We start from the raw sequence: 27,847 nt of genomic DNA on the forward strand, positions 1-27,847 counted from the left end.
ATTGTTTCCTTTTTGGCCATGCCCACGGCATGCAGAAGTTCCTGGGCCAGGGATCAAACCCGCACCATAGCTGTGACAAGGTCAGATCCTTAACCTGCTCGGCCATAAGGGAACTCCCATAAAACAGATCATTTTTTATTTAGTCATTTAGTTATTTATTTATTTTTTGTCTTTTTGCCTTTTCCAGAGCCATTCCGCTCCCGTGGCACATGGAGGTTCCCAGGCTAGGGGTCGAATCGGAGCTGTAGCTGCCGGCCTGTGCCAGAGCCACAGCAACGCAGGATTGGAGCCGCATCTGCAACCTACACCACAGCTCATGGCAACACCAGATCCTTAACCCACTGAGCAAGGGCAGGGACCGAACCCGCAACCTCATGGTTCCTAGTCGGATTCATTAACCACTGAGCCATGACAGGAACTCCGATCATTTTTTAAATACTCAGGTATTACACCTGTATTTGTACGGTTCAAATAATACTCTTTTCAAACACCTATATTGTCACCATAGCTTTCAATTGCTTCTTCCCTCTTCAATTTTTAATTAATCAGCACTGCCCAATCTCCGGCTGTCAAAGGCTTTGCTCCGAATCGCTGTCAACAACTTTATGAAAACTTGGTTCTTCTGCAAGATTTGCAATTTCACTTTGCAGTCTATTTGTATTGTATGTGCATTAGGGTTGTCAACTGTTTCCCATACCCTGAAATTAGCTGAGATGGACTGAGAGCCGAAAATGTTAAAGATATTGACCCAATGCGCAGGGTTAAAACTCTCGTGTTAAACAGGGATGGTTGTTTGAGCGGAGACCGATTTTATAAGGGAGCACATTATTACCGAGAATTTTCTTGTTAGGATGACTTTTCCTTCTACATGCAGCTGGAGACTCAGATAACAAACAAAAAGATCCTTACCTCAACAGGACAGCTTGAAACGGTTGCCCATGACGGATCGAAAATGTCTTTTACCAGTTAGGTGTGGCATTTGAACGTCTAGTTCCAAACCTGTGTGTATTTTATATGTATGTCCATATACGTAAAATATATAATTATATATAAATTATGAGTATTAATATTCCACAGATCCCAATAGAGAAAGTAGTTTGGAAAATCTGTTCTTAGACTTATATTTATTATCTAGACATGGAGATGATAAAGAAGAACCATGCACAACAGCATACTTATTATTCTTTAGAAATAAACTCATTTTTGTTTTTGCTTTTTAATTTTTGGCAATATCCCAGTGTCATTATACAGCCCTCTGCTACCCAAGGCTGGCGCAGTACTTGACTAGCTACCTATTGCACCACTCAGAAGGTCCCAAACACGTCCCGTGCTCTCTGGAACGAGACAGACTGGGGGAGCCGGAAAGGCAGGCTAACGAGAACAAAGGGAGACAGGAACAAGTAAATTGCCCACGTTGGTTCTTCTGGGGCTCCCTCTGTCCCCTTTATCACTCCACTTGAGTTGCATGGCACAGAGCCTATGGAGAAGACATCCCCACCAAGAATGAGACCCTTGGGAGATCCTGCAGGTCTTTGCACCATTTCTCCTGAAACAATGGATGAAGAAAGGTGGCATTCCATTCTACGTGGATTTAAAAAAACTTAGAGGAACGAGAGGAGGGAAAACAATATTCCCATTTGCTCGTTTAAGCTGGTTAAGACAATAGGAAATTCTGTGTAAGGGAATGGAATCTGGGACCTGATAAGAATAAGCAAGGTTTTGCAGAGCAGCCAGAGGAGTGAGCCAGGGAAAGAGAGACACAAAAGGAGACAGTGAGCCATGAACACCTTTAGTTTCCTTGAAAATACATGTCACAGGGGTGAGGCACACGGTGAGCTCCGCAGGACGCATCATGATCAGGGGAAAGCGCTTCGAAACCTACATCCTTCTTATGAGCGTGCACGTGAGAGACAGCTGACGAGCAGCTACTTCTAGTGCTTCAATTAATGCGGCACTAACTGAACAGGCACATTAGCTCAGAGATGGAAATGCGAAGACAGTAATGTGCCTCCACTTCCCTGACCGACCACACATGCACGTGTGCATGTGCACGCGTGCGCACACACACTCACACACACACAGGACAGACACTGCTAAATGAGACTGATAGTCTAAGTTCCACGTGAGCTGCAAGCATCAGCACTTGGTAGGATGCCTACTACATAGTAAGTGCTTTGTAAATATCTGTTGCGTGACTGAATCCATGTTCTCTTCCCTTCGAGCCTAGATGTGGCCTTGCAGTCCTGCTCAACACAGCCACTGAGTTCCAAGACGTTAACTCCCAAATAGCCAAGGTACACAAATTAAAACCTGCCTGCCCTCCCTTCACAACTAGCTGAATTATACCCCTCTCTCTTTAAGTGATGGGATTTGTACAGAAAACACAGGTAGCTTCCTGGGTTACTCTAAGCTCCATCATGACATCCCGGTTAATGTGATGCAGTTGTTTGCACCACAAGGCAACGACTTTCACGTGTTTGGAAACAATGAATTCTGTTTGAAACATAAAGCCTATATAACGGATGCTCTCCTAAGGCACTATTTATCACTGCTGCTTGGACATATTTAATGATGACGTGGTTCTCTAATTACTGTGTCTGGACTCTGTTTTTGGCAATGTGGGGAGACATCAAGATGCTTACCAATATTTCTTGGTAAGTCTTCTTTCCTTCCTGGACATACAGACGATGACATTTTCCTGACACCACGCAATCAGGGGACGTCATGTGCTTACTTTTGACCCAAAGACGGTAACATGTGTTGTTTCCAGGCTGAAGCACGTGGGAGATAATGTGCCACGTCCTACATACTCATCACCTGCCACGGTCATCCCGCCATCATGTCTTAAGATCAAGGTGCCACACAATCCAAGCAGACAGGACTGCTGAGTTGAACCCCACAGAACGGCAGTTACCTGGGTGAGAAATAAACGATGACGTAAAGGCACTAAGATTTTGCTGCTATCGGCTACTACCCCATTCCCTAGCTCATCCTAATACAGTCGTGATGAGGTCTGTCAGCTGTGATGAAATACCTATCCCTGCCCGACCCTCAGTCGTGGGCAATTTAGGAGCAGCTGCCAGATTCTCAAAAGTTACAGGGTCGGAGTTCCCGTCGTGGTGCAGGGGAAACGAATCCGACTAGGAACCATGAGGTTGCGGGTTCGATCCCTGGCCTTGCTCAGTGGGTTAGGGATCTGGTGTTGCCGTGAGCTGTGGAGTAGGTTGCAGACGTGGCTCGGATCCTGCGTTGCTGTGGCTCTGGCGTAGGCCAGCGGCTACAGCTCCAATTCTACCCCTTGCCTGGGAACCTCCACATGCCATGGGTGGGGCCCTAAAAAGACAAATAAATAAATAAATAAATAAAAAGCTACGGGGTCAAAACATTTGATGAAAGAGCAAAGCAGCAGGTACAGAAAAAAAGAGGTGATGATGGAGAGGACAGGGGTTTGTGAAGAGAGGAGCTGGCAGAGCAAAGAAAGGGGGACAGAGGAATCCATTACGAGGAAGTGTGTGAGGCGACATTCGGGTTTTTCCTCACCCAAGACATCAGAAACACCGATGCTGCCTAAGCGACCACCAGCCATCAGTCCTAACTCCTCTCCACTCTCCACTCTGGGTACCGAAGCCTCCGTCAAGCTCAGCCGCGGGCGCTGTCTCCCTTCGGCTGAGTTAAAACCAGTGAAGCAGCACGCTCAGCTGACTGAAGTGGGGTTTTGGACTCAGCGCTTTTCAAAAAGCTCGTCCATAAAGCCACAGCAGAGTGGAACCTGATGCCAGATACTGGTCTGGCAAGTATATGGCAAGAAGTCTTCAGCTTAAATCCCAATTTGATGCAGTAACGAAGATTTTGCATGATTTCAGACTGTTTCCCAAAGACAGGTTCCAGGAAAGGAGGTTGCAGCATTATGGGTAACAGCAAAAACTGGAAATAGTCTATGGAATCAGCAAAAGAGGAATCAGGAATTCCCACTGTGGCACAGCGGAAACGAATCCGACTAGGAACCATGAGGTTGCGGGTTCGATCCCTGGCCTCGGTCAGTGGGTTAAGGATCCAGCGTTGCGGTGAGCTGTGATGTAGGTCGAAGAGGCGGCTCGGATCCTGTGTTGCTGTGGCTCTGGAGTAGGCTGGCAGCTACAGCTCCGATTAGACCCCCTAGCCTGGGAACCTCCATATGCCAAGGGTGCATCCCTAAGAAGCAAAAGAAAAAGGAAAAAAGAGGAATCACTAAAAAACCAACAGCAACAAAACAGGAAACATCCATGTAATAGAAGATTGCGGGTAAAGCGACATGGTATTTTCAAAGAATGTTTAGCAGGATGTGGAAATAAGCTACCATGTAATGATAGGTGAAGACAAAGACGCAAACATTTTCAAACCGAATAATCTCTATTTTACACAAGAATACATAACACGCATAAAAAGACTAGAAGGAAATATATTAAAATGTTACCAGTGATTGTCTCTGAGTGGTAGGTTATGGTGACTTTCATTTTTTTGAAAGTGACTACGTTTGTTCAAGTTCTCTTTCATGAATACACACGAGCCTATATTAGGGGGACAATTTTATCTTAAACAAAATGAATTTGTACCAGGGCTTCAGTGATTTTAATTATTCCACGGAATGTTCTGGGGTGAGGAAAACTTTGGCTCAACTCTCTATACCTTCTCAAAGCAATCCCAGACAAGAGTCATTAATGTGCAATATGATGGCTCTTGGCTCTGCTGAAGGGATGTTTTATTTTTATATTTTTCAGTTGATATATTATTAATTAAATAAAATACGATTATAACACTCTTCAGAGCCCTGTTGTTGTATTATTTATAAAACTTTCTGGTAATATAAGGCTATCCTCAAGTTAGCTCATTTGAAATCCAGGGATTCTTTTTTTTTTTTTTTTTTTTTTTTTTTGTCTTTTTGCCATTTCTTGGGCCACTCCCGAGGCACATGGAGATTCCCAGGCTAGGGGTCGAACCCGGAGCTGTAGCTGCTGGCCTACACCAGAGCCACAGCAACGCGGCATCCGAGCCGTGTCTGTGACCCACACCACAGCTCTCAGCAACGCCAGATCCTTAACCCACCTGAGCAAGGCCAGGGATCAAACCCACAACCTCATGGTTCCTAGTCAGATTCGCTAACCACTGAAACACGACGGGAACTCCAGGGATTCTTAAAATGATTCAGCATGGCTGGGGGGAAGGTGCTGGGTTCTCCAGGCTTTGGAACATCCTGTGCTCGCCTTTGTCAGGAGAAACACAGCCAGAGTAAGGGGCGAGCTGGAGATGAGCCATGCCCCGTTGCAGTCGTAGGGCCGCCCTGCATCGCTGGAGGGGGTCCAGGCATCCGGGCAGGCGTGAAGCCCCTCTAAGGTCCAAGACCATTCAGAGCTGGAAGGATTCTGGGAGGGTGTCAAGCTGGCAGGATTGCTTTAGGAATGGGGGGCCGCAGTGGGGATCTCCCAAAGGTCAGTTTCCATCTGTAAAATCCTGGGATGAACCTGGAAGGGAAAACACTAGATGCTGCTCCTGGGGCTTCCAAATAGGTTCAAGCTCCCAGGCTCAAAGCAAGGACTTCTTTCTCCTCTCCTCCCCCCACCATCCTGGATCTGACCGGGAGCTCATTACACAGAGACCTCTCTGTTCATGAGCCTGGCTCGCTGAAGACCAGCCAGTTGACGAGTACTTACTGGGCAGCCAGCACGTGCCGAGCACTGTCTTGGCACTCCCCAACTTTTGAGTAAACAAAGCAGAGGAGTTCCCGTGGCTCAGTGGTAATGAACTTGAGTAGTATCCATGAGGACACAGGGTCAATTCCTGGCCTCATTCAGTGGGTTAACCGTGAGCCATGGTATAGACTGCAGATGTGGCTTGGAGCCCACATTGCTGTGGCTCTGATGTAGGCCAGCAGCTGCAGCTCCGATTCGACCCCTAGCTTGGGAACTTCCATATGCCATGAGTACAGTCCTGAAAAGCCAAAAAAAAAAAAAAAAAAAAAAAAGCAGAGAAGACACACAGTCTAGTGTTTCTCAAACTCCCAAAGTGTGCATGCATGTTACCAGGGATCTTGCTAAAATTGCAAATTCTGGGAGTTCCTGTCATGGCACAGCAGAAATGAATCTGCCTAGGAACCATGAGGTAGTGGGTTCGATCCCTGGCCTTGCTCAGTGGGTTAAGGATCCAGTGTTGCTGTGAGCTGCGGTGTAGGTTGCAGACACAGCTCGGATCTGGCGTTGCTGTGGCTCTGGTATAGGCCAGTGGCTACAGCTCTGATTAGACCCCTAGCCTGGGAAGCTCCATATGCCACGGGTGTGGCCCTAAAAGGACAAAAGACAAAACATACAAATAAATAAATAAAATTACAAATTCTGTCCCAGTAGACCTGGAGTAGGGTCTGAGAGTTTCCTGAGTTTCCAGGTGATGTTGATGCTTCTAGTACCTGCACATCATTTTAAGTATCAAAGGTCTAGTGGGAGGACAAAAAAGTCCAGTGGGGAAAACATGTATGAAAAAATAAGCTGCAAATATTGAATACCTACAGTGTGCCACACAGTAGGAGAAACCAACTACATGAGTTCTGTCCCTGGGTTTCTCCCAGCCCGGATCTTAGTAACAGGTGTCTGGAGGGACACGGAAGCCACTGAAACACATAAAGTGGTGCCTGTGGTCAAATCAGTGCCTGCATGTGGATGGGCCACGGTTAGGGCCGTTGGCATGTTAATCTCCCACCATGCCCCAACCTTGAGGTTGGACACTCGCTGTGAAGATACAATCCAGTAACCTCAGGAGCCAGGGCTTAACCCACAAGGAAACCACAACAGAATGATTACAAATGGGATTTTAGACTAGGTCACTTCTTAGGTCCTTTCCCATCCTAGGAACCTACGAACATAACAGATGTGAAAACCTATATACGGCCATGAGCCAGCTTCTGGAAAAGCAGAGACATTGTGAAAGCACAGACAGGCAGAGCGTGTTACTCCTACGCAAGGTTTATAATGAAATTAAACATCTGTCATGCTCGAGACTGTCTTCTAACGTCCATTCACAAGGAGAGTGGGGTGCTCAGAAGTTGGTTGGAAGCTCCGTGGTGGGTGAGGGATTATCTACTGGGAGATGCTCAGGTCCTACCCCAGATCTACGGAAACAGAATCTGCATTTTGAACAAATCCCCAGGTGAGGTACACACACAAAAGCTTAAGCAGCACTGGCCTCTGTGCCTTTTCTGCCCTCTGTGTTACTGCACACCCAGGGCCATGACAATGCTTGGCATCTATGAGCTGCTCAGTAAATATCTGCTGACTGATCATTAAATGAACTGTAATTTATAGTGAACTTGCACACTACATTTTAATTTGAAGAGCAGCACAACTTTTGAATTCGAGAGCTAGGCGTTCTAAGGCACCACGTGGCCTGCCATTCTTGCTGGTGGTATTGTCACATTAGCAGGACACCAGGGATCTCCTTTCTTAAAGCTCTCTCTGCTTCCTCCTAAAACCATGCTAAAATAATAAGTGAAGGAATACACAAAGGCTAAAGAGAACAGGAGAGGAAAAGACAGCATGCAACAGAGGTCTCCAAATATTTGTGGGCTGGAAGGTAGGTGATGAGTGATAACTGGCTTAACAGAATGGAAAAAGAGGATACCTAAGCTCCTGGACAGTGTGCTTTGCAGCAGAGGCCCAGAGAGGCTCCAGGAGGCAGGATGAGGATGGAGCTAGAAGAGGAGAATCGGCGGCTCCCCGACCCCACCTGAGACATTTTCCAGAAACAATGGCATCAGGTGAATGTTGACACCATCCCTGCCTCCAACCCCGACAACCAGGCTTAAATACCTTAAGGAGACTAATTCTTCTCTGAAGAATCTGACCTAAGAGAGACAACCAAAGATGCTTCCCTGCAATGCATCCCCAATAAGATGATCAGACCCCATCAATCACCCTCAGTGAAGTCTACCAACAGACAAGCCTTGCCCCACACACAGAGCTGCAACCAAGCTCTAAGAACTTCAGCTGTAGGGAACAGATGTTAAAGGAAAATCTTCCCCATAAAAGACAGAAATGAAAGCAAATCAACCAAGGGAAATTTGGAGAGGATGGCAGATTGCATTTTCCGGAAAGATCCACAAGATTTCTGTTCCCACATTTTCTTTAAAACTTTGATTTCTCCCATTAAGGGGTGGGACTTACATTCCCTTTCCTTGAACCTGGGCAGGACTCTGACTCACAGAGGCACACAATCCATCATTGAAGCCAGTGGCCACTAGGCACACATGCCCTCTGAGCATCTGAAACGTGGCTATTGTGACTGAAGAACTGAAATGATCATTTTATTCAATTCTAAGTTGTCTAAATTAAAAAATTGAAGCAGTATCTTTTACCAAACACCTTGACTGTTCTGATAGGACTACATTTCACATTAACTATGGAAATTTTCACATCTGAAAAAAATATTCAGCACTGAGATGTGCTTTAAATATAAAATCAAAACTGGATTTTGAAGACAGTATGAAAAAAAATGTAAAATATCCCACTAAGAGTTTTATAATGATTACATATTAGAATGATGTTTGGATATATCAGATTAAATCAAATATCAGTAAAATTAATTTCACCAATTTCTTTTTACTTTTTTTTCTCTTTAGAGTCACACCTGCAGCATATGGAAGTACCTGGGCTAGGGTTTGAATTGGAGCTGCAGCTGCTGGCCTACAATGCCACAGCCATAGCAACGCCAGATTGGAGCTGAATCTGCAGTCTGTGTCACAGTTTGTGGCAACACCAGATCCTTAACCCACTGAACCAGGTCAGGGATCAAACCTGCATCCTTACGGATACTATGTTGGATTCTTAACCTGCCAAGCCGCAATGGGAACTCCTATTTTTACTTTTTTAACGTGGCTACTAGAAAACTTAGAATTACACTTATGCCTCATTATACCTCAATTAGACAGCACTGCAGCTGAATAAAGAGGAATGACTCTAGGTAACTTTTGAAGTTAGGTAATAAAAAAGATGCGGCTTCCACCCAGTTCTCCCATTCTTGGGATGTGCACCCTAGGAGCCCTGAGTCATCATGTAAAAGTCTGCCACCTCTGCAGCTGCTGTGCTGGACGGAACACAGGTGTGTAGAGAGATGCCCCAGCTGTGTGAATCTTCCCAGCTCAGAGACCAGACATGTGAGTGCAGCCCGCTGTCTGAACTCACACAGGCTGATAATGTAGCCTCACTCTAAGTGACCACTATGAGCGAGTCTCCCGCACTGACCCTACTGTGACCCTACCTTGAGGACCATGTGAGGATTTGCTCATGTAACGTGAGAAGCATCCAGGCAGGAGCAGGCCTTGTTCAGAAACCAAGACGTGAAAGGGCAGTTGAGGCTTCCAGGGCCTCTCCATTTGGAGTAGAAGAATCTGAACACAAATATCCCTTGTGCCTGCCCAGTCTTGTACCTCTGCTCACATGCAAGGGAGTGAGCCTTCAGACACTTCTAACCTAGGTGACACTGAATAGACCAAAGATGAGCTGTACCTGTGGAGTTCTGCTCATGTGAACATTCATCAGCAAAATAAAGTTATTCTAAGCCACTTATATTGCGGGGGGGGGGGGTGATATACACTAGATAACCAGCCAGAAGGAATCATGCTGGAAATAGGAAAAACAAAAAACTAAAATTACAATTCCTCTCTCCTTAGAGAGATAAATGTATGTAAATACAGCAGCGATAAAATAATCCAGTTAAGGACTTTCCAACTACAGTATTAGGAAAGATGAAAGTTCACTGAAGAAATAATGATTGTCCTTGGAACATATACTCTGGGGCTCCTTGGTCTCCATCAATTTATTTGATTAGCAAAATGATCTCAAACATATAGATCAAAAATTGACCATGGATGGATATAAAAAAAGAGCATGAATATTAGACAAGATTTCTCAGCAGCTCTCCCTGAAATCTTTCAGGTCAAAACTGAATGGCCTGGAATTCCCACTGTGGTGCATCAGGTTAAGGATCTGGCATTGCCTTTGCTGAGGCGCAGGTTCAATCCCCAGCCTGGCACAGTGGGTTAATGATCTGGCATTGCTGCCTCTGCAGCATAGGTCACAGCTAAGGCTCAGATTCAATCACTGGCCCAGGAAATTCTATATGTCACCGGTGCAGCCAAAAAAGAAAAAAAAAAAAAAATGAGGGGCCAAAAATCCAGCCCTGTGAAATAAAGCTATCCTGATCTCAGAGACTGCTAACCCTCTCACCTTCCAGGATTACTCTGACCTCCCTGTAAAGCAATCACAGGGTGTGCCTTATCTGCCTTCTCTGTCAGGGCTCCTAAACGTGAGGTGTATCTTGTAGAAGATCAGGTACCATTAGCTACAAAGACTGCAGTGAAATGCCAAGGTATTACCCCTACTGGAGTCATGATTCTCAAGATATCATACATCCTGGGCTTCCACACTGACAGGAGATCTAACGCTGAAACTCCTTCAGGAGGCTTCTGAAACAAATGGCATCACAAAAGAGACAACTTTCCCAAGAATCCCAGATCAAGCAGCAGACAGCCAGACACGGGCAGCTTTGATCCATGACTTCCTGATCAAGACCCCAGGACACAGGGAGCCACTGACTGCCATACCCGTATTTGTCTTTCTTTCATCCTTCTTTCCATAACTATCTTTGCCCTTCTCTGTTTGTTTAAAACTTTGTTAAAAGAAGAGTCTTTAAATTCCTTCCTCTAATAATGTTATTCTGGATGCCAGAGATTAAACCTCAATAAATCAAGAGGATGTAAAAATGCTGGGCAAATTTACTGATATCGAACCTCCCTTCTTCTTAGTCTGGGAATGGAATTGTGCCTCTGGCTGATCAGAGGCTGGGGCAGGGTCTAGACTAATCAGCATTATCCAAGGTCTTTGGACAATTCTTTTAATCCCCTGTTGTCTCCCAGTCATTCACTATGTTCTCCTCAGAGTCTTAAATGCATCTAGTCAGCCACTTGCTCAAAAAAATACAAAGTTTGAAATTCAACTACAAAGGCAAAAGTCACAAGAAACTTTTGACAGTCACCAATGAGTCTGAGTCTTCAACTGACAGGAGTTAGATCACTTGAGGGAGTGAACAAATCAGAACCTGATCAGAGAGGACCCGGTCTCCCTGTTGACCAAGAGGAGGAGCTCCAAGAGACTTTAAGTGATGAAAAATTTCCCACCCTTATGTGACACGATGGCCTTACGGCCCTGGCGGCGGCTGTCATTCCCCCACTCTTGATAAAACCCAAATTTCGCATCCAATGCCTGTTAAGTCACAAAATCAATTCCTCTTCCTTCCTCTGATTCCTCTTCTGACTGCAGCTCTGGTCCATTTCCACACCTGCTCACTGTGGCTTTACTGTTTGACAACTTTGTGACCATTGTGGACAAAGAATGCTAGGGAATAAGGAAAAACTTAAAATAACCACTGTTGTGTTAGAGGAGTGAGACTATTAAGACTCATTTCCTCTTTTCCAAATTTTCTCTAAGGTAGTTATATTATCTCAATGGTAATTATATCTCCCAGTGAAAATGGGAGGGATATGCTTTACTCAGTTCCTACGCAATTATAACCGCTCCAGAGAAGACGTCCAAGAATATCTTAAGAATGCGAAGTCTTCCACAAAGTCATTCAAGATAGCTCTTGAGTCACCTGGAATATTGGTTTCTTTAAACTTTTTCTTTACAAAAAAAAAAAAAAAAAAACCTGTTTCTCCAGCAGAAACATGAGTATTTGGTTTAGAAATGACCAATGTCTCAAAAAGCTTTGAGTTCCTGCCACCTACTCTTCTCCAAAATGCCAAATTAATGGCATCTGATCCTAACAAAGTGAGGCATCCACAGCTAAAAATGTCTTTATAATGGGGATAGGGAGAGAGGGGGAAAAAGCAGGGGTAATTTTTTCCCAATATGTTTGTCATTATTATAGGTTATATATACAGAAGGAAAGTTAATTAAGCTTTAAAAAAAATCCATCACACATCAATGGCTGCATTTTAATGAGTACAAAAAGTTGAGGTGTTTACTACCAATTAAAGTGGTTTTTAAATAAGCATTAATTAACACAGAAATTCAGAAGAAAGTTATACCTTGTCAAAGAAAGGCCAGTGCAGGCTATGCCCACTTCTGCTCCCATTCATATTCAGATAGTAATTACCACCAACCCTATATTTTCCATAATAATGAGGAGATGCTGTCATGTCGATCAAACAACAACACACACACAAAAGTGGTGGAATTAGAAATTCTCAACCTGAAGTAAACTTTTCAAATTTTCTCCTTCTGGGTTTTTTTCCTCATCCATGTCAGTTATTCAAAGAGGAGGTTGGCCCGACTTCAATAGTGAATTTCTCTTTTTCTCCTTTTTGCAGGGAGCAATGTATAAGGAGTACTCGTTGGTCAAGCGTACTCCAGCAAATCAGGACAATTACCCAGTCATGATTTAAAAGGGCCTGCCGTTCTCCCTTTGTTTCTTAATAATCACGTTCATTGGCATAATCCTACCGCGACCCCACTTCCCTTTAGAAAAGTATTGTCTATTATAAGGTGGTAAGGACAAGAAAGACATAGGACCTTTAAAACCCACAACCGGACTAGCCCACACTCTGATGGGTGGTCTCATTCTTGGGTGAAAAGTAACGCGGAGTGTGCCAGAGTTTGGGGAGGCACCTAGGAAGAGGCCATGGGGGTGGCTGCAGGAAGGCGGCTCTCAGTCACCTCCAGGCAACACAGTTCAGAGACCGATCCTCAACCTCACAAGCCAGATGCTCCTACTCATGATCTTAGTCTTACCAAATTCACACGCAACTGGCTAATAAATCAATATATCGATGTATTACTCTCTAGTGGAGGAATTCAGAAATGCCCTTTCTAGAGCTTGGAGTCCTCCTGCTCCCTCTCCCTGGGTGATCCCCTTCCCACTACCACTGTGTTTAGGAAAGGAAGCTGAGTTATCCACGAGAAGGCTCCTTGGGGAGCTCAAAATCACAGCAAGGAGAGCAGAACGGTGTGGGAGGGTTCTGTGCAATGGAACTTGCCCTCAACAAACAGGGACCCTCTTTCTGGTGTTCAAAACACCCTGATGCTTGGCATGCAGGGCCTCTCCCTTAGACAGGGCACACATGCCGACTCCGGGCTCTCTGGACGCCAATCTTCAGAGAAGATCCCTCCCCTGTTCCACTGACAGACACTTCGCTTTATCTGGCCATAAAGTTCCTCCCTGTGTGGTAATTTAATTAGTCAGATTCTCACCACACTAGACGCTCCTCACAGCCACAATCTGTAATGACTGAGAGGAGAGAACACCAAACAAAAAAGATCAATTCCAGGAGTCTGCACTGGACATGTTTTCAATCAAGTTGGCTAAGTAGATGTCGAGGTAATGCTTGAAGCTAAAGGGTGAGAGGAGCCCGTGGAAGAGACTTTCTCATCTCCCAGAAAGGGGTGGTTTCTCCTCAACGTGCAAAACGGAGGCAGGATGCTTCCAAAAGTTCACGCAAGGATGTGGGGGGGAATCTACTAGTCTCCTTAAGCCTTGAATTACGCATGAATAAAGAGACAAAGAGATGCTTTGATCGTGTGTCCTTTCATTTGCCAGAGTGCATTCTCATTGTATACCCAGGAGGCTGTGGTGGCTTCATAAGACAGGTTAGGTAGCAAGCCAGTTGGAAGGGGCTTAGAGAACTTGTCTGGAAGCTACATCTGCAAAGCAAACAGGCCATTTTTACCTAGACTGAAGGTTTCTGGAAGTGACAAACATCGAGGGAGCAAGGGAGGACTCTGCCCATCACTATGGGATTACTGAGGCTGGGAGCCAGGTCTAATTTATCTCTGAATCATGCAGATGCCCAAGAGGAGGAGCAACCCAAGACGAGTGTTCAAAATGTTTACTAAATGCGTGGGCAGCGAGTTTTCAGTTCCATGTCAAAGATGCTAAGTTCATGCCTGGCTGTGATTCCCTTAGAAGCCCCCGGCTTCCCTCTTATTTCATGACTAGTGACTGTATCAACTAACTGATATACCTGCCGTTGTGACATCTAGGCCCTGGAAGAGGGTGATAAGTGACGAGCAAAAACTACAAAGAAAAAAAAATTTTTTAAACCCAGGAATTTAGTTGGAAAGAGAAGAAGCTGAATTGATACATAAGAGAAGGAGGGGCTGGAAATCAATGTGGAGTAAGACGTGGCCCACACCGCAGAGCACAAACATCCTGCCTTGCAAGCTGCAGGCACTCTCCATCATCCCTTTTTTAAAAACACTGCTTTTCACTGTAGACACTCACCTTTGTCTTTATCTGATCCATTTGTACAGGAATAAACAGGCTTCCAAGAACAATTAAGTACCAATGTGCTTCTTAGGGGAGAAGAGCAAAAGGTTAGCAAATTCCAGAGATGGGTAACACGCCTCCTTGGACAAGTCTGGCAAAATGAAATGTCTCAAATTCCAGAAGAATGAAAATCTCCTCATGTGGCTGCCACTTTGGCCTTTGCTTTTTCTTATTCCTTTGCTGCTGTTGCTTTTATAGGCAAGTGCTCCTTTGGGGCACTGTTTAAGCCTGCAGTTAATTACACTTCTTTCTGGAAGAGTGTGGGTTTTCCCCCATAGCATAGAGATGGGTAACACGCCTCCTTGGTCAAGTCTGGCAAAACGAAATGTCTCTTTTTCTGAAATTCCTCAGTGATGTTACTTTTATCTGGCCTTATTAAAATGGAAAGAACTTCCCCTATTTGTGTCCCATTCTTCTATTTATCAGACTTGGGATAGATTGTGCCTTTCCACTCAATTTGGACAATGAACTGAGTTTCATTTTTATTTATGGCTTCATAAATCCGTTTCACTTGCTGCTTTTCATGCCCCAGTTCCACGCTGTTGTGTTGGGATTTCCCACCCTGCCAGGCAATTAAACCAAAAACTCATGGAAAAGAAATTTCTTTACAAAACTCTTTTAAATCCAAAAATACACATAATCATCTCCATTTCAGGTCCAATATGTTTGCGGGATGGGGACTTTAAGTCTTCATTTTGAACACCCAACTCTCCAGATTAATTCTTTGTCACAGCCAATGTCTTGTTAGAATTCGAAAGGTTAGTTCAAAATGCCAGGATGGAAAACACACTTAATTTCAAACACTGTTTCCAGAACAGGTGCCAGGCCTGTGAGAAGATACTACACTGGCCGTGTGGCTGATGGGCTTGAGCAACGGCAGGCGGTTCACACACCACGATCACCTGAGCTCAGAGCAGGATAAGCCCAGAAATCTGGAGCAGCAGTAATAGTTCCGTGTTCTCTGCTGGATTCAACATGAACCAACCAACAAACAAAAAAACAGCCAAATCCAACCACACAGACCCACAGCATTAAAGGAAGGGTGAAGAAATGTACTCCCCTTTCTCAGTATTTGCCAACCTCAGAGGAAATTACTGCTCTTTCTCTAAACACTCAATAAAACAGCAGGTGTCTGCCTGATAAGGCTGCATCCAATACAATCCAACAATAGATCAAATCCCACTGAAAAAAAATGTAGGGGTTGGGTTCAGGTATAGCTCAATCTTGTTACACAGAACAGAAAGAAATCTAATAAAACTTTATTTAGAGACTCAGTAATCTAAATCTCATATTGCTCAGACACAAGCTAAGCTAAAGTTTACTCTGATGCCTCTGATGAGAGAGAGAGAGAGAGGCAAAAAAATGCTTAAATCTGGTCCTACCAGGCTGTATGCTACTTAAGACCAGGAACCATTGCTGGATCCTCTCTGAATCTAGTCCTTGGAAGGTGCTCCGTGTTTGTTACATTAATTTAGCTGAAGATCTTTACATATGAGGTGAGCAGGCTGCTTCAGTCACGAGGGGTGACGCTGATGCTCTGGCTTAACTGCAAAGATCTCCCCTTCCTCCCTGTGTGTGGAGCCTGGGAAAAGATACACTAGAAAGCAAGACTTTGTAAGTGTGTGTACTGCATGATGCTGACACGGCTGACACGAGTGTTTGGATCCAGCTGGCAGGTATCTCCCTGGAGTGGAGGTGGGTGGATCAGAATGTGGTAAGAATGTCACCAACCATTAGGATCATCCACCTCCCTTTGCAAACCACATGACCTTCTGGCTTCAAAGGTACTGCCTAGTAGGGAGAAGACAGAGCTAGCATGAGTACACTTGTTGACTTAGCAGGTACTATTATTATGGAAAATTAATAACTGGATTTTTCATTTACATCACAATCTTCTGAAACTTTGCTCATGTGGATCCATCCTCCTGAACTTGATGAATTCTGGTGAATCAAGTTCTGGACCTGGCCAAGACGGGTTCTAGAGCCCAAACTGTGCTACACATAGCAGGGGTATAATGTCCTGGAACTTCCTGCCTCAGCAGCCAGCCAGCCCGCTCTTAAACTTTCTAGTGTTACATAACCTCTCAGGAAGTCCTTAATTCTACCTCAGGGATACTGCATAGTAAAAGGAGCAAGAGAAATATTAGCTAGAATAGCACTCTCTCTATCCCACTCGATTACTAAATTGCACTGAAAGTAAAATCCCTTAAAGAACAAAATGGCGCTTGCAAAGAAATTTTTTTAAATCCCTTTCCTTAATAACACCAAACAGAGATGAGCCTGAACCAACATAGAGACTCAAGGCCATTTTCACAACGTTGCTCGGGTTGTATACTATACAAGAGCAACCATCAAAGGCATCGTTCATTCAGAAACATTATTATAGATTTTTGTATTTACTAGTCAATAGTACTAAATGCCTAAGGAAAGGTCTTTTCCTCTCTCTCTTTTTTTTTTCCTTTTTTGGCTGCATCCAGGGCATATGGAAGTTCCTGAGCCAGGGATCAAATTCTAGCTGCAGCTGTGATCGACACCACAGCTGTAGCAAAGCTGGATCCTTAACCCACTATGCCACAGCAAGAACTGTGTGGCGTTCCTTTCTCTAAGGCTGCCTTTTTCTAAACTGCATGAAGATACCAGTAAAGGCTAGTAGCAGCTCTTTAGAAACCCACCTCTAGTAAAATGACAAGGCAGCCAGCATCCTTTTTATTTCTATTCCTATATTTACCTTTGGTTATTTTTATATTTATGTTTATGTATATATATAATATACACAAGACGCTCCTCCATGTGCCCCACCCAATCATAATTCTTTCCTTCCCCCAAAGTAACAATTATCCTGTTATAGTTATCACTTCTTTGCATTTTAAGAATCATTTTATCACCAAACGTGATCTCTAGGGACTATTATTGAGACATGCCCTTAAAATTTTCACTATCTTTTTCTGTTATTTTAATCTATGGGTTTCTCCTCCATCACTTTCCTTTCTTTATAAATTATCTGTTGAAGAATTTGGGCAATCTGACATATAGTTTCCCGATGTCTTGACGTTGCCGACTGCATACTCAGGAGGAAGTTCAACATGTTCCTCTGTCTTCTGTAGTTCCTGCAAATTACAAGCTCAGTTCACTTAAATTTCGGACCCCTTTTGGACCCCTTCCTGAAGACTGTAGGTGGTGTTTCGCAGTACTATAGGAGGACCACACCTCTGCCCGTCCTTCTTTTTGTGATCTCAGCAGTCATTGATGTTTAATGCTTATATCCATCCATAAGGGGTTGCAAAATGGCGGCAGTCTAATTCCATCATTTTTTTTCACTCTGGAGCTGGAATCATTTTATCAGGACTCTGCCCCTCACGTACTATTGGATACCCAGTGATACCGTTCATATAAAGGTCAGTATAAATAAGCTGATAAACTGATCATGTAAACTATAACAATCATTATGGTTCAAGATAATGAACTAGTTCTCTAAAATTCTCTGAAGGTGATTAATTCTTTTCAATATCATTATCAAATCATGTATTAAACATATATGATGGGTTTCAATTTTTCTTATTATTGAAGATCAAATTTCCCATCTTTGGCCAGTAGGAGGTTCTGTGTCCTCCCGACATGACCCTAGAAGTCTTGGATTGCTTCCTTGTTATCTAAAATGTTCCAGCCCAATTTTGTCAACTTCCTGCCCCAGACTTATTTCTCCAAGAAGCCCTAATTTACTTTACAGAACAACAGCATTTCAAAACCACAGTCTGAGTGCTAGAGATGCTCTTTGCTAAATTAGACATCATTACTAGGACTTTTTAGTGGAATAAACTAGGAAATGTTATTGATTCAAAAAATGAAAACATCTCATAAATGCATATTGACACCTTCTATTCAAATTCAGTACTACAGAGTTTTTACTTAACCACTTCTCTACAACATCAGAATCTTCTTTCTGCCATTCTGAGAATTCCAGTTCTTAAAAGTAGAGAGGCTGACAGAATTAGAATGTCTCACAATGACCTATTTGTTTTATCCCACATTACACAGAAACAATCTCAGAATGAAAATGCTAATATCACCACCACTATGACTACCAAAAATATTTTAAAATTTCTGTATATGTTCTCCCTGCTTTACCAATTAAAAAAATAGATCCATTAGCGTTTCCATTGTGGTTCAGCAGGTTAAGAACCCGACACAGAGTCCGTGAGGATGTGGGTTCAATCCTTGGACTTGCTCAGTGGGTTAAGGATCCAGCATAGGTCACAGACATGGCTCAGATCCCACTTTGCCATGGCTGTGGCATAGGCTGGGCAGCTGCAGCTCTGATTCGACCCTTAGCCTGGAAACTTCTGTATGCTGCAGGTGTGGCTCTTAAGGAAAAAAAAAAATCTATTACAGCTACACTAACAAAGCTTACCGTCATTACACACTATATTCTCTTCCCCTTAGTCCTCCTTTAGTCCTGGTTCTACAGGCAACTATTTACTTAAGGCTTAAGTTCTTACGCTGGTGTCTTTCTCATCACCTCAGTCATCTACCATGATTCTCTAGCAGGTTTCTCAGGAAGAGCTCATGGGAACAATTCTCCCTGAACACTCACATGCTGATGACTATCTGTGCCCTTTATACTTAAAAAGTTAGCTTTGTTGGATATAAAATCCTTGACTCACTTCTTCTATCCTTATTTTAAACACAGTTGACCTTGAACAAGACAAGGGTTTGGGGCTTGAGCCTCCACACAACCAAAAATTCAGGTATAATTATGTTGCACCCTCCATATCCACAGTTACTCCCTATCCACAGTTCCACGTCTACAGACTCAGCCAACCATGGAAGAGGGTAGTACTCAGTACTTACTACTGAAAAACACGTGTCGGTGGGCCCACAGAAGTCAAACCCATGTTGTTCAAGGGTCAACTCGGTTGTTTCCTTGTTTTCCCCTTGTTACATACTGTTGCTAAAAAATGACTCTGGGTAAACTCTTCTCCTTTTACAAGTCACGTGTCCTTTTTCATGTAGCAATTCAAAGTATTTTTTCCTTTTCTTGTTAATCATACTGCCATGTTATCAGGTATGCAGTGTGCTCTTTCTATATTTAGCTTTTTTTAATTTTCAGGAAAATTTTCTTGCATTAGTTTTATAGTTTAATTGCTTTGCTTTGGGTTTTTTGTGTGTGTGTGTGTGTGGTTTCTTACCAACCATATATCCAATATCCTTTGCCTCCTTCAATGTTTGGCACTTTCTCTTGAACCCTTTTTCTCTCTCCCTTAATTTTTTATTTGCAAAATTTTCTGACATTCAGTTTCCAGTTCCACATGTAAGGAGCTTAGAAGTCACCACTCCATCCTATCCTATTAAAATTCTTAACAGACTGAAAACCCAACTCTTCTTAGATTTGTAAAAGAGGGGTGAGGACACAAGGCAAATTGCTGCCCCCAAGAATGGAGAGACAGACAAGCGAATACAGGGAGTCATGGCTTAGCAGAGCAGAAATTCACAAATGCAAGACTCACAGGTGGGAACCAAGGCTATGGTAGGAAAACTTGAACTGAAATTGACAAAGTGATAGAGGCTCAGTGTGGACAAGTCTGAGAGTTAAAAACTCCAGGATGACCAGGTGGGATTCATCCCAGGTACACAAGGATGGTTCAACCTTTGCAAATCAATCAACGTCATACACCACATTAACAAAATAAAAGTAAATAACCACATGATCATCTCAAGAGATGCAGAGAATGCATTTGACAAAGTACAACATCCATTCATGATCAAAACTCTTACCAGGAGTTCCCGTCGTGGCGCAGTGGTTAACGAATCTGACTAGGAACCATGAGGTGGCGGGTTCGATCCCTGCCCTTGCTCAGTGGGTTAAGGATCCAGCGTTGCCGTGAGCTGTGGTGTAGGTCAAAGACATGGCTCGGATCTGGCATTGCTGTGGCTCTGGCGTGGGCTGGTGGCTTCAGCTCCGGTTAGACCCCTAACCTGGAAACCTCCATATGCTGTGGGACCAGCCCTAGAAATGGCAAAAAGACAAAAATAAATAAATAAATAAATAAATAAATAATAAAAATAAATTAGTTTCTTAAAAAAAAAAAAAAAAAAAACTCTTACCAAAGTGGGTATAGAGGGAACATACCTTAACATAATTAAAGCCACTTATGACAAACCCACAGCAAATATAATACTCAATGGAGAAAAGCTGAAAGCCTTCCCACTAAAATCTGGAACAAGACAAGGATGCCCACTCTCACCACTGTTATTCAACATAGTACTGGAAGTCCTAGCCATAGCAATCAAACAAAAGAAATTTTAAAAAACTCCAGGAGACTCAGCCATTGGGGTCCCCTACAATATCCTGAGATTTACCTTCAGAAACTCAACCAAGTTCCCATAGTAAATATCAGAGGAAAATTCCCTCATGTTTCCATGCTCCTAACAAGGGTAGAGGGAAAGGAACCATTTTGAAATACTCCAGGGCATTCTGTTCTTACATGACCATCCCTCAAGGGAAACTAGTGAATCATAGCCTAACAGTCTGGAATATAATCAGAGCCTAACCGATCTGGGCAAGGAAAATAGCCAACTCCAGTCTCCTCTAGCCCATCATGTGGGAGAATGGAAATATATAACTCCAATCCACTGTAGCCATCCTGACCTACCTAAAGGAGTTGGGAAAAAACTAAGAAACTCATGAAGTTCACAATTCAGAGGCACAGTTTTACTAAAAGGGTGAGATCTAATCACAGGACTGTGTTCCCTTTCCCCATACCTCCCAATGACATTACTAAAGGCCTATTTACAGCAGGTCTTTTTACACAGTACATCACATCTGGCTAGCAAGAAAAAATTACAAGGCATACCAAAAGGCAAAAACATCATTTGAAAACACAGAGCAAGCAACAGAATAAAGATGTTGGCATTCTTATACTGGGAATTTAAAACAAGCGTGATTAACATGGTAAGGACTCTGATGGGTAAAGCAGACAACATGGAAGAATAGATGGACAATGTACGCAGATAGATGGAAATCCTAAGAAAGATCCAAAAAGAAATGCAGAGATTAAAAAAAAAAAAAAAAACCGCTGGAACAGAAATGAAGAATATCTATAATGGGCTTTTAGTAGACTGGACACAACTGGTAATGGTAATACCAGAAGGCAAAGAAATAATGGAACAGAAGAAATATTTGAAAGAATTATAACAGAATTTCTCCCAAGTTAATGTGAGGTATCAAACCACAGATTCAGGAAGCTATACCTAGGCATACATATTTTTTTAAACTACAGAAAATCAAAGATAAAGGAAAAATTCTGGAAAAAAAAGCCTGAGGGGAAAAATGCTTCGTCTATAGAGGTACAAAGATAAGACTCACCTCTGACTTCTCCTTAGAAACTATGCCAGAAAGAAGAGAGTGAATTGAAATACTTAGCCTCAAGAGGAAAAACCTACCAACCTAGAGTTTTGGACCCTGAGAAACTAACATTCAAAAGTGAAAGACTGGAGTTCCTGTCGTGGCTCAGTGGTTAGCGAATCCGACTAGGAACCATGAGGTTGCGGGTTCGATCCCTGGCCTTGCTCAGTGGGTTAAGGATCTGGCGTTGCCGTGAGCTGTGGTGAAGGTTGCAGACGTGGCTCAGATCTTGCGTTGCTGTGGCTCTGGTGTAGGCTGGCGGCTACAGCTCCAATTCGACCCCTAGCCTGTGAACTCCACATGCCACGGGAGCGGCCCAAGAAATGGCAAAAAAAAAAAAAAAAAGACATTAAAAAAAAAAAGCTAAAGATTAAAAAAAAAAAAAAGACTTCCTCAAACAAACACAAAATTGAGGGAATGGCTCAACATTCAAAAATCAATTAATGAATCAATCATAACAAGAGGCTAAAAAAGAAAATTCACATGACGATATCGAGAGACAGTAAAAAGCATTTGACAAAATCTATCCCACATTCTTAAAGACTCACAGTGAAGTAGGAATAGAGGGGAGCTTCCTCAACTTGATAAAGCACATTTACAAAAAGTCTACAGCGAGGTATAAATTAGGAGTTTGGGATTAGCATATACATTCTAATACATATAAAATAGATAACCAACAAAGACCTACTATGGGAGTTCCCATTATGACTCCTCAGGTTAAGAACCTGACTAGTATCCATGAGGATTTGGGTTTTGATCCTGGGCCTCACTCAGTGGGTTAAGGATCCAGCGTTGCTGTGGTGTAGGTCACAGACATGGCTCAGAGATCTGGCATTGCTGTGTCTGTGGCTGGCTGCTGCAGCTCCGATTCTCCCCACCCCACCCCAAAGCCTGGGAACGTCCATATGCAACAGGTGCAGCCCTAAAAAGAAAAAAACAAGAAAAAGACCTGCTGTGTAGCACAGGGAACTATACTCAATATTTTTTTTTTATTTGTCTTTTTAGGGCTGCACCTGTGCATATGTAAGTTCCCAGGCTAGGATCGAATCAGAGTTGTAGCCACTGGCCTACACCACAGCCACAGCAACGCTGGATCTTTAACCCACTGAGCAAGGCCAGGGATTGAAACCACATCCTTGTGGATGCTAGTTGGGTTCATTACCCTGAACCATGATGGGAACTCCTATACTCAATATTTTTAATAACCTATAAGGGAAAAGAAACTGAAAAAGAATATTTGAGTGTATATGTGTGTGGGGGGTATGAATCACTGTGCTGTAACCTGAAGCTAACATGACACTGCAAATAAATTATACTTCATTTAAAAAAGAGAGAGATGAGGAGTTCCCATCGTGGCCAATGGAAATGAATCTGACTAGGAACCATGAGACTGCAGGTTCGATCCCTGGCCTCACTCACTGGGTTAAGGATCCAGTGTTGCCGTGAGCTGTAGCGTAGGTCACAGACACAGCTCAGATCCTGCGTTGCTGCAGCTGTGGTGCAGGCCGGCAGCTGTAGCTCCAATTCGACCCCTAGCCTGGAACCTCCATATGCCGGGAGTGTGGCCCTAAAAAGCAAAAAAAAAACAAAAGAGAGATGAAAGCAAATAAAGTACTCCTGTGGGGGGGGGAAATGTAAAGCTAATATCATAGTTAATGGTGAGAAGTTCACAGATTTTACACTAAGATCAGGTACAAGAAAAGGAAACAACAGGTATGCAGATTGGAAAGAAGAAATAAAACTCTGTGTGTTCACAGATGACATGATAGGCTATGGAGAAAATGTGAAAGAATTAGCAACAACAACAACAACAAAAAGCACTCTTAGAACTAATAGGTGATTATAGCGAGACTTCAGGATACAATTTCCTGTATACCAGCAATGAGTGAGTAAAATTTTTAAATTAAAAAATACACAATACCATTTACATTAACACACCCTCCATGAGATATTTTGGTATAAAGTGAACAAAAAGACAAAGACAAGATTTTGTATGAGGAGAACTATAAAATTCTGATGAGCAAAGTCACAGAACTAAATGGAGAGGTAATTCAAGTTCATGGATAGGAAGACTAAATACTGTCAAGATGTCAGTTCTTGGGAGTTTCTGCTGTAGCGCAGTGGGTTAATGATCCAGCTTGTCTCTGCAGTGTTGCCAATTCACTCCTGGTGGGCCAGCATGGTTAAGGATCTGGCGTTGCTGCAGCTGTGGCATAGGTTGCAGCTGCAGCTCTGATTCCATCCTTGGCCCAGAAACCTCCAGATGCCACGGGCGCAGCTGAAAAAGGAAAAAAAAAAAAAATGATGTCAGTTCTTCCCACTTTGATTTATACACTCAATGCAATCACAATCAGAACCTTAGCAAATTATTTTGTGGGTATCGACAATTGAATATAAAATTTACATGGGAAGGCAAAAGACCCCAAATAGCCAAGAGAATACTGAAGAAGGACAAAGTTAAACAACTGACACTACCCAGTTTAATGATTTACTATGAAGCTACACTAATCCAGGCAGTGTGGTGTTAGTGAAAGAAATGAGCAAACAGATTATTGATCAGAATAGAGACCCAAGAATCAGAACCACATAAATACAGTCAACTGATTTTTGACAAAGAAGCCAAAATAATACAATGGAGTCTTTTCAACAAATTGGTGCTGGAACCGAACACGAAAAAAAAAAAAAATGAATCTAGACACAGACTTTACACCCCTCACCAAAATTAACTCAAAATGGCTAACAGGCCTAAATGTAAAACAAAAAACTATAAAATTCCTAGAAGACAACACGGAATGAAAACCTAGATGAACTTAGGTATGGAAATGACTGTTTGTTTATTTATTTTTCTGGTTATAGCCACACCTGTGGCATATGGAAGTTCCTGGGCTAGGGGCTGAATCAGAGCTATAGTTGCCAGCCTATGCCACAGCCACAGCAACACCAGACCTGAGCTGCATCTGCAACCTGCACTGCTTCTTGCAGCAATGCCAGATCCTTAAGCCACTGAGGAAGGTCAAGGATTGAACTCACATCCTCACAGACAATATGTCAGGTTCTTAACTCTCTGAGCCACAAGAGGAACTCTCAAAGAACACTTAAACTCAACAGTAAAAAAAGAATAACCCAAGTAAAAAAATGGGCCAAAAACCTTAACAGGCACCTCACCGAAGATACACAGATGGCACATAAGCACATGAAAAGATGCTCCTCGTCCTATGCCATCAGGGAAATGCAAATTAAAACAACACGATAGGACCACACACCTATTAGAATGGCCAAAATCTGGGACTCCGACCCCAGCAAACACTGATGAGGATGTGGAGCAATGGGAACCCTCACGCACTGGGGGTGGGGAGGAAAAACAGTACGGCCACTTTGGAAAACCATTTGACAATTTCTTACCAAACCAAACTATTTCTACCATACAATCCAGCAGTCATGCTCCGTAGTATTTATCCAAATGAACTGAAAACTTAGGTCCACATAAAAACCTACACATGGATACTTGTAGCAGCTTTCGTCATGATGGCCCAACCATCCTGGAAGCAACCAAGATGCCCTTAAGCAGATGCATCGATAAGGAAACTGTGGTGTGTCCAGACGATGGAAAAGCCTTCAGCATTAAAAAGAAATGAGCTATCAAACCATGAAGACATGGAGGAGTCCTAAAGGCACATTTCTAAGTGAAAGATGCCAACCCGAAAGGCTGCCTAATGTATGACTCCCGCTATAACATCCTAAAAAGAACAAAATGAAGACACTAAAATGTTCAGTGGTTGCCAGGTGTCAGGGATGGGAGGAGGTGGGGAAGGATAAACAGGCCGTTTTACAGAGTATTTGGCAGAGTGGGGGGTGGGGGGGTGCAGTGAAACTACTCTATACCGTAATGATGGGTACACATCATTTATAGATTAGTCCTAACCCATAGAAAGTATGACACTAAGAGTGAAGCATAATATGAACTTGGACTTGGGGTGATAATGATGTGTCAAAGTAGGCTCGTCAACTGTAATGAATGTACCAGCTCTGGTGGGGTATGTTGACCGGGGCCGGGGCGGGGGGGGGGGGGGGCAGCTATGTATGTGCGAGGGCAAAGGGCATTTGTGAATTCTCGGTAATTTCCTCTCAGTTTTGCTATGAACCTGAAATTACACAAAACGTCTTAATTGTAAAAAATTTTGTGATTTTTCATTTTCACTTTATATTTCACTTAAAGTATTATCTGTTGTGTTTATTCCATCTTTTGGTCCTCCTAGTTTAGTCTTCATTTCTTTTTCTTTTTTTTTTTTCTTTTTTTGTCTTTTTGCCTTTTCCAGGGCTGCACCCATGGCATATGGAGGTTCCCAGGCTAGAGGTCTAATCAGAGTTGTAGCTGCTGGCCTACCCCAGAGCCACAGCAACTCGGGATTCGAGCCTCGTCTGCAACCTACACCACAGCTGGATCCTTAACCCACTGAGCACGGCCAGGGATCGAACCCGCAATCTCGTGGTTCCTAGTCAGATTCGTTAACCACTGAGCCACGAAGGGAACTCCTAGTCTTCATTTCTGAAATACTTTCTTTTAAGTCATTCCTGAGTTGTCACCACAATCCTGAGTTTCCTAACTAAGGTTTATGCTGTTCTTTCAGGTCTTACCCAGTTCTCTTAATGTCTTTCAGTTCGTTTTGAGACTGTAAATTAATCTTGATCTGTTTTGTGAGACCATCGTTCTGGAATGTCTTCATTGTCTGTAAGGATATTATTCTATTCCCAATTCTCTTTTTCCTTATAATAACTTTGTACAGGATTTGATTCTTTGTATATTTTTGTGTGAAATTACTTTCCCTCAACTATGAGAATTAAGTCGGTTAAATTTTAAAAGTCTCCAACTTTGCAAAGCTCCCTCTTCTGTTGTTTCTATGAAATGTTAAAAAAAAAAAAAAAAAAAGACGTGTGACATCTTGCTTCTGCGATGTCCTGGCCGCTCTTCCCTTCCTTTGAATTGGACCCTTCTCTTGTCCTAACCCTGCTCAGCTCTGATTCCATTCCCAGCAATTTCTCTACGGTGTAGGCCCTGCACTAGACAGTGGCAGCAGGTCAATTTTGAGAGTTCAAGGAGCTGCCCCTTCAATCCCTTGTATCGCAAGCTCTTTGTACTTCCCAGGTTCTGGAGCGGGCAACACACCTTCACCTTCAGCTGCTCTTCTCGGCCCGGCCCACTGAATTTCCTAGTGGGTAGCAGTTGGCTGGCTGGCATCCTCCTGCTCTCGGGTCCAGTCCGAAGCTATTGCTTCCTTTTGTTTCCCACAGACGCACTTATCATGCACGTCTTGAGGTTCTGGGTGTTTTGTCTTCAACTGCCTGCATTTTGGGCTTCCTGGTATCTCGTTACCTAGGTTTGTTGTAAATGTCATCTAAGAATTTTTTATTTTGTTTTGCCTAATTGCCCTGTACAATTTTTTTTTTTTTTTTGTCTTTTTTTTTGCCATTTTCTTGGGCCGCTCTCGCGGCATATGGAGGTTCCCAGGCTAGGGGTTGAATCGGAGCTGTAGCCACCAGCCTACGCCAGAGCCACAGCAACTCGGGATCTGAGCCGCGTCTGCAACCTACACCACAGCTCACGGCAACGCCGGATTGTTAACCCGCTGAGCAAGGGCAGGGACCGAACCCGCAACCTCATGGTTCCTAGTCGGGTTCGTTAACCACTGCGCCACGACGGGAATTCCAAATTCTTTTTTTTTTTTTTTTTTGCCATTTCTTGGGCCGCTCCTGTGGCATATGGAGGTTCCCAGGCTAGGGGTCGAATCGGAGTTGTAGCCACCGGCCTACACCAGAGCCATGGCGCTGCAGGATCCAAGCCGCATCTGCAACCTACACCACAGCTCACGGCAATGCTGGATCCTTAACCCACTGAGCAAGGCCAGGGATCGAACCCACAACCTCATGGTTCCTAGTCGGATTCCTTAACCACTGAGCCACGATGGGAACTCCGGCCCTGTACAATTCTATATGGGGTTATGTGAGTAGGATGCTACTGCCATCATCAACCACTGGCTTCCCAGGATCATCACCATCTTTTCATTCAAGCTAATTTTTGCTTTTTACTTCCTCCTGATTCCTTTC

General features: G+C 43.4%; 1 protein-coding gene and 1 long non-coding RNA gene across 11 annotated transcripts in view; both read right to left on the reverse strand.

Moving 5' to 3' along the window:
* Positions 1-27,847, reverse strand: part of RPS6KC1 (ribosomal protein S6 kinase C1) — a 375,187-nt gene that overhangs the window by 137,034 nt on the left and 210,306 nt on the right. For 5 of the 10 annotated variants that reach the window (XR_014816532.1, XR_014816533.1, XR_014816537.1 and 2 more), the window contains exon 16: positions 2,643-2,914. The exons of 1 other annotated variant lie outside the window; for it this stretch is intronic. Coding sequence is in view for 2 of the 9 variants with exons in the window: in XM_084978030.1 (XP_084834156.1) it covers positions 23,906-24,023 (118 nt within the window). In the remaining 7 variants the exon portion in view is untranslated. Of the gene's footprint in view, positions 1-154; positions 1,000-1,768; positions 2,915-4,453; positions 4,548-21,027; positions 24,024-27,847 lie in introns of those variants that run through there. 4 more of the 10 variants (XR_014816536.1, XR_014816530.1, XM_084978031.1 and 1 more) reach the window with 4 other exon arrangements.
* On the reverse strand, positions 17,047-22,212 carry LOC146400201 (uncharacterized). The gene is made up of 2 exons (XR_014816557.1): positions 20,440-22,212; positions 17,047-20,110 (listed from the first exon to the last, which is right to left on the reverse strand). It is a non-coding gene; the product is annotated as an uncharacterized LOC146400201 (long non-coding RNA).

Source organism: Sus scrofa, chromosome 9, assembly GCF_054392235.1.
Source record: "Sus scrofa isolate SSC_HxYL_T2T_F1_AM1 chromosome 9, Sscrofa_HxYL_maternal_Yorkshire_Landrace_v2.0, whole genome shotgun sequence".
NCBI classification, from domain to species: domain Eukaryota; kingdom Metazoa; phylum Chordata; class Mammalia; order Artiodactyla; family Suidae; genus Sus; species Sus scrofa.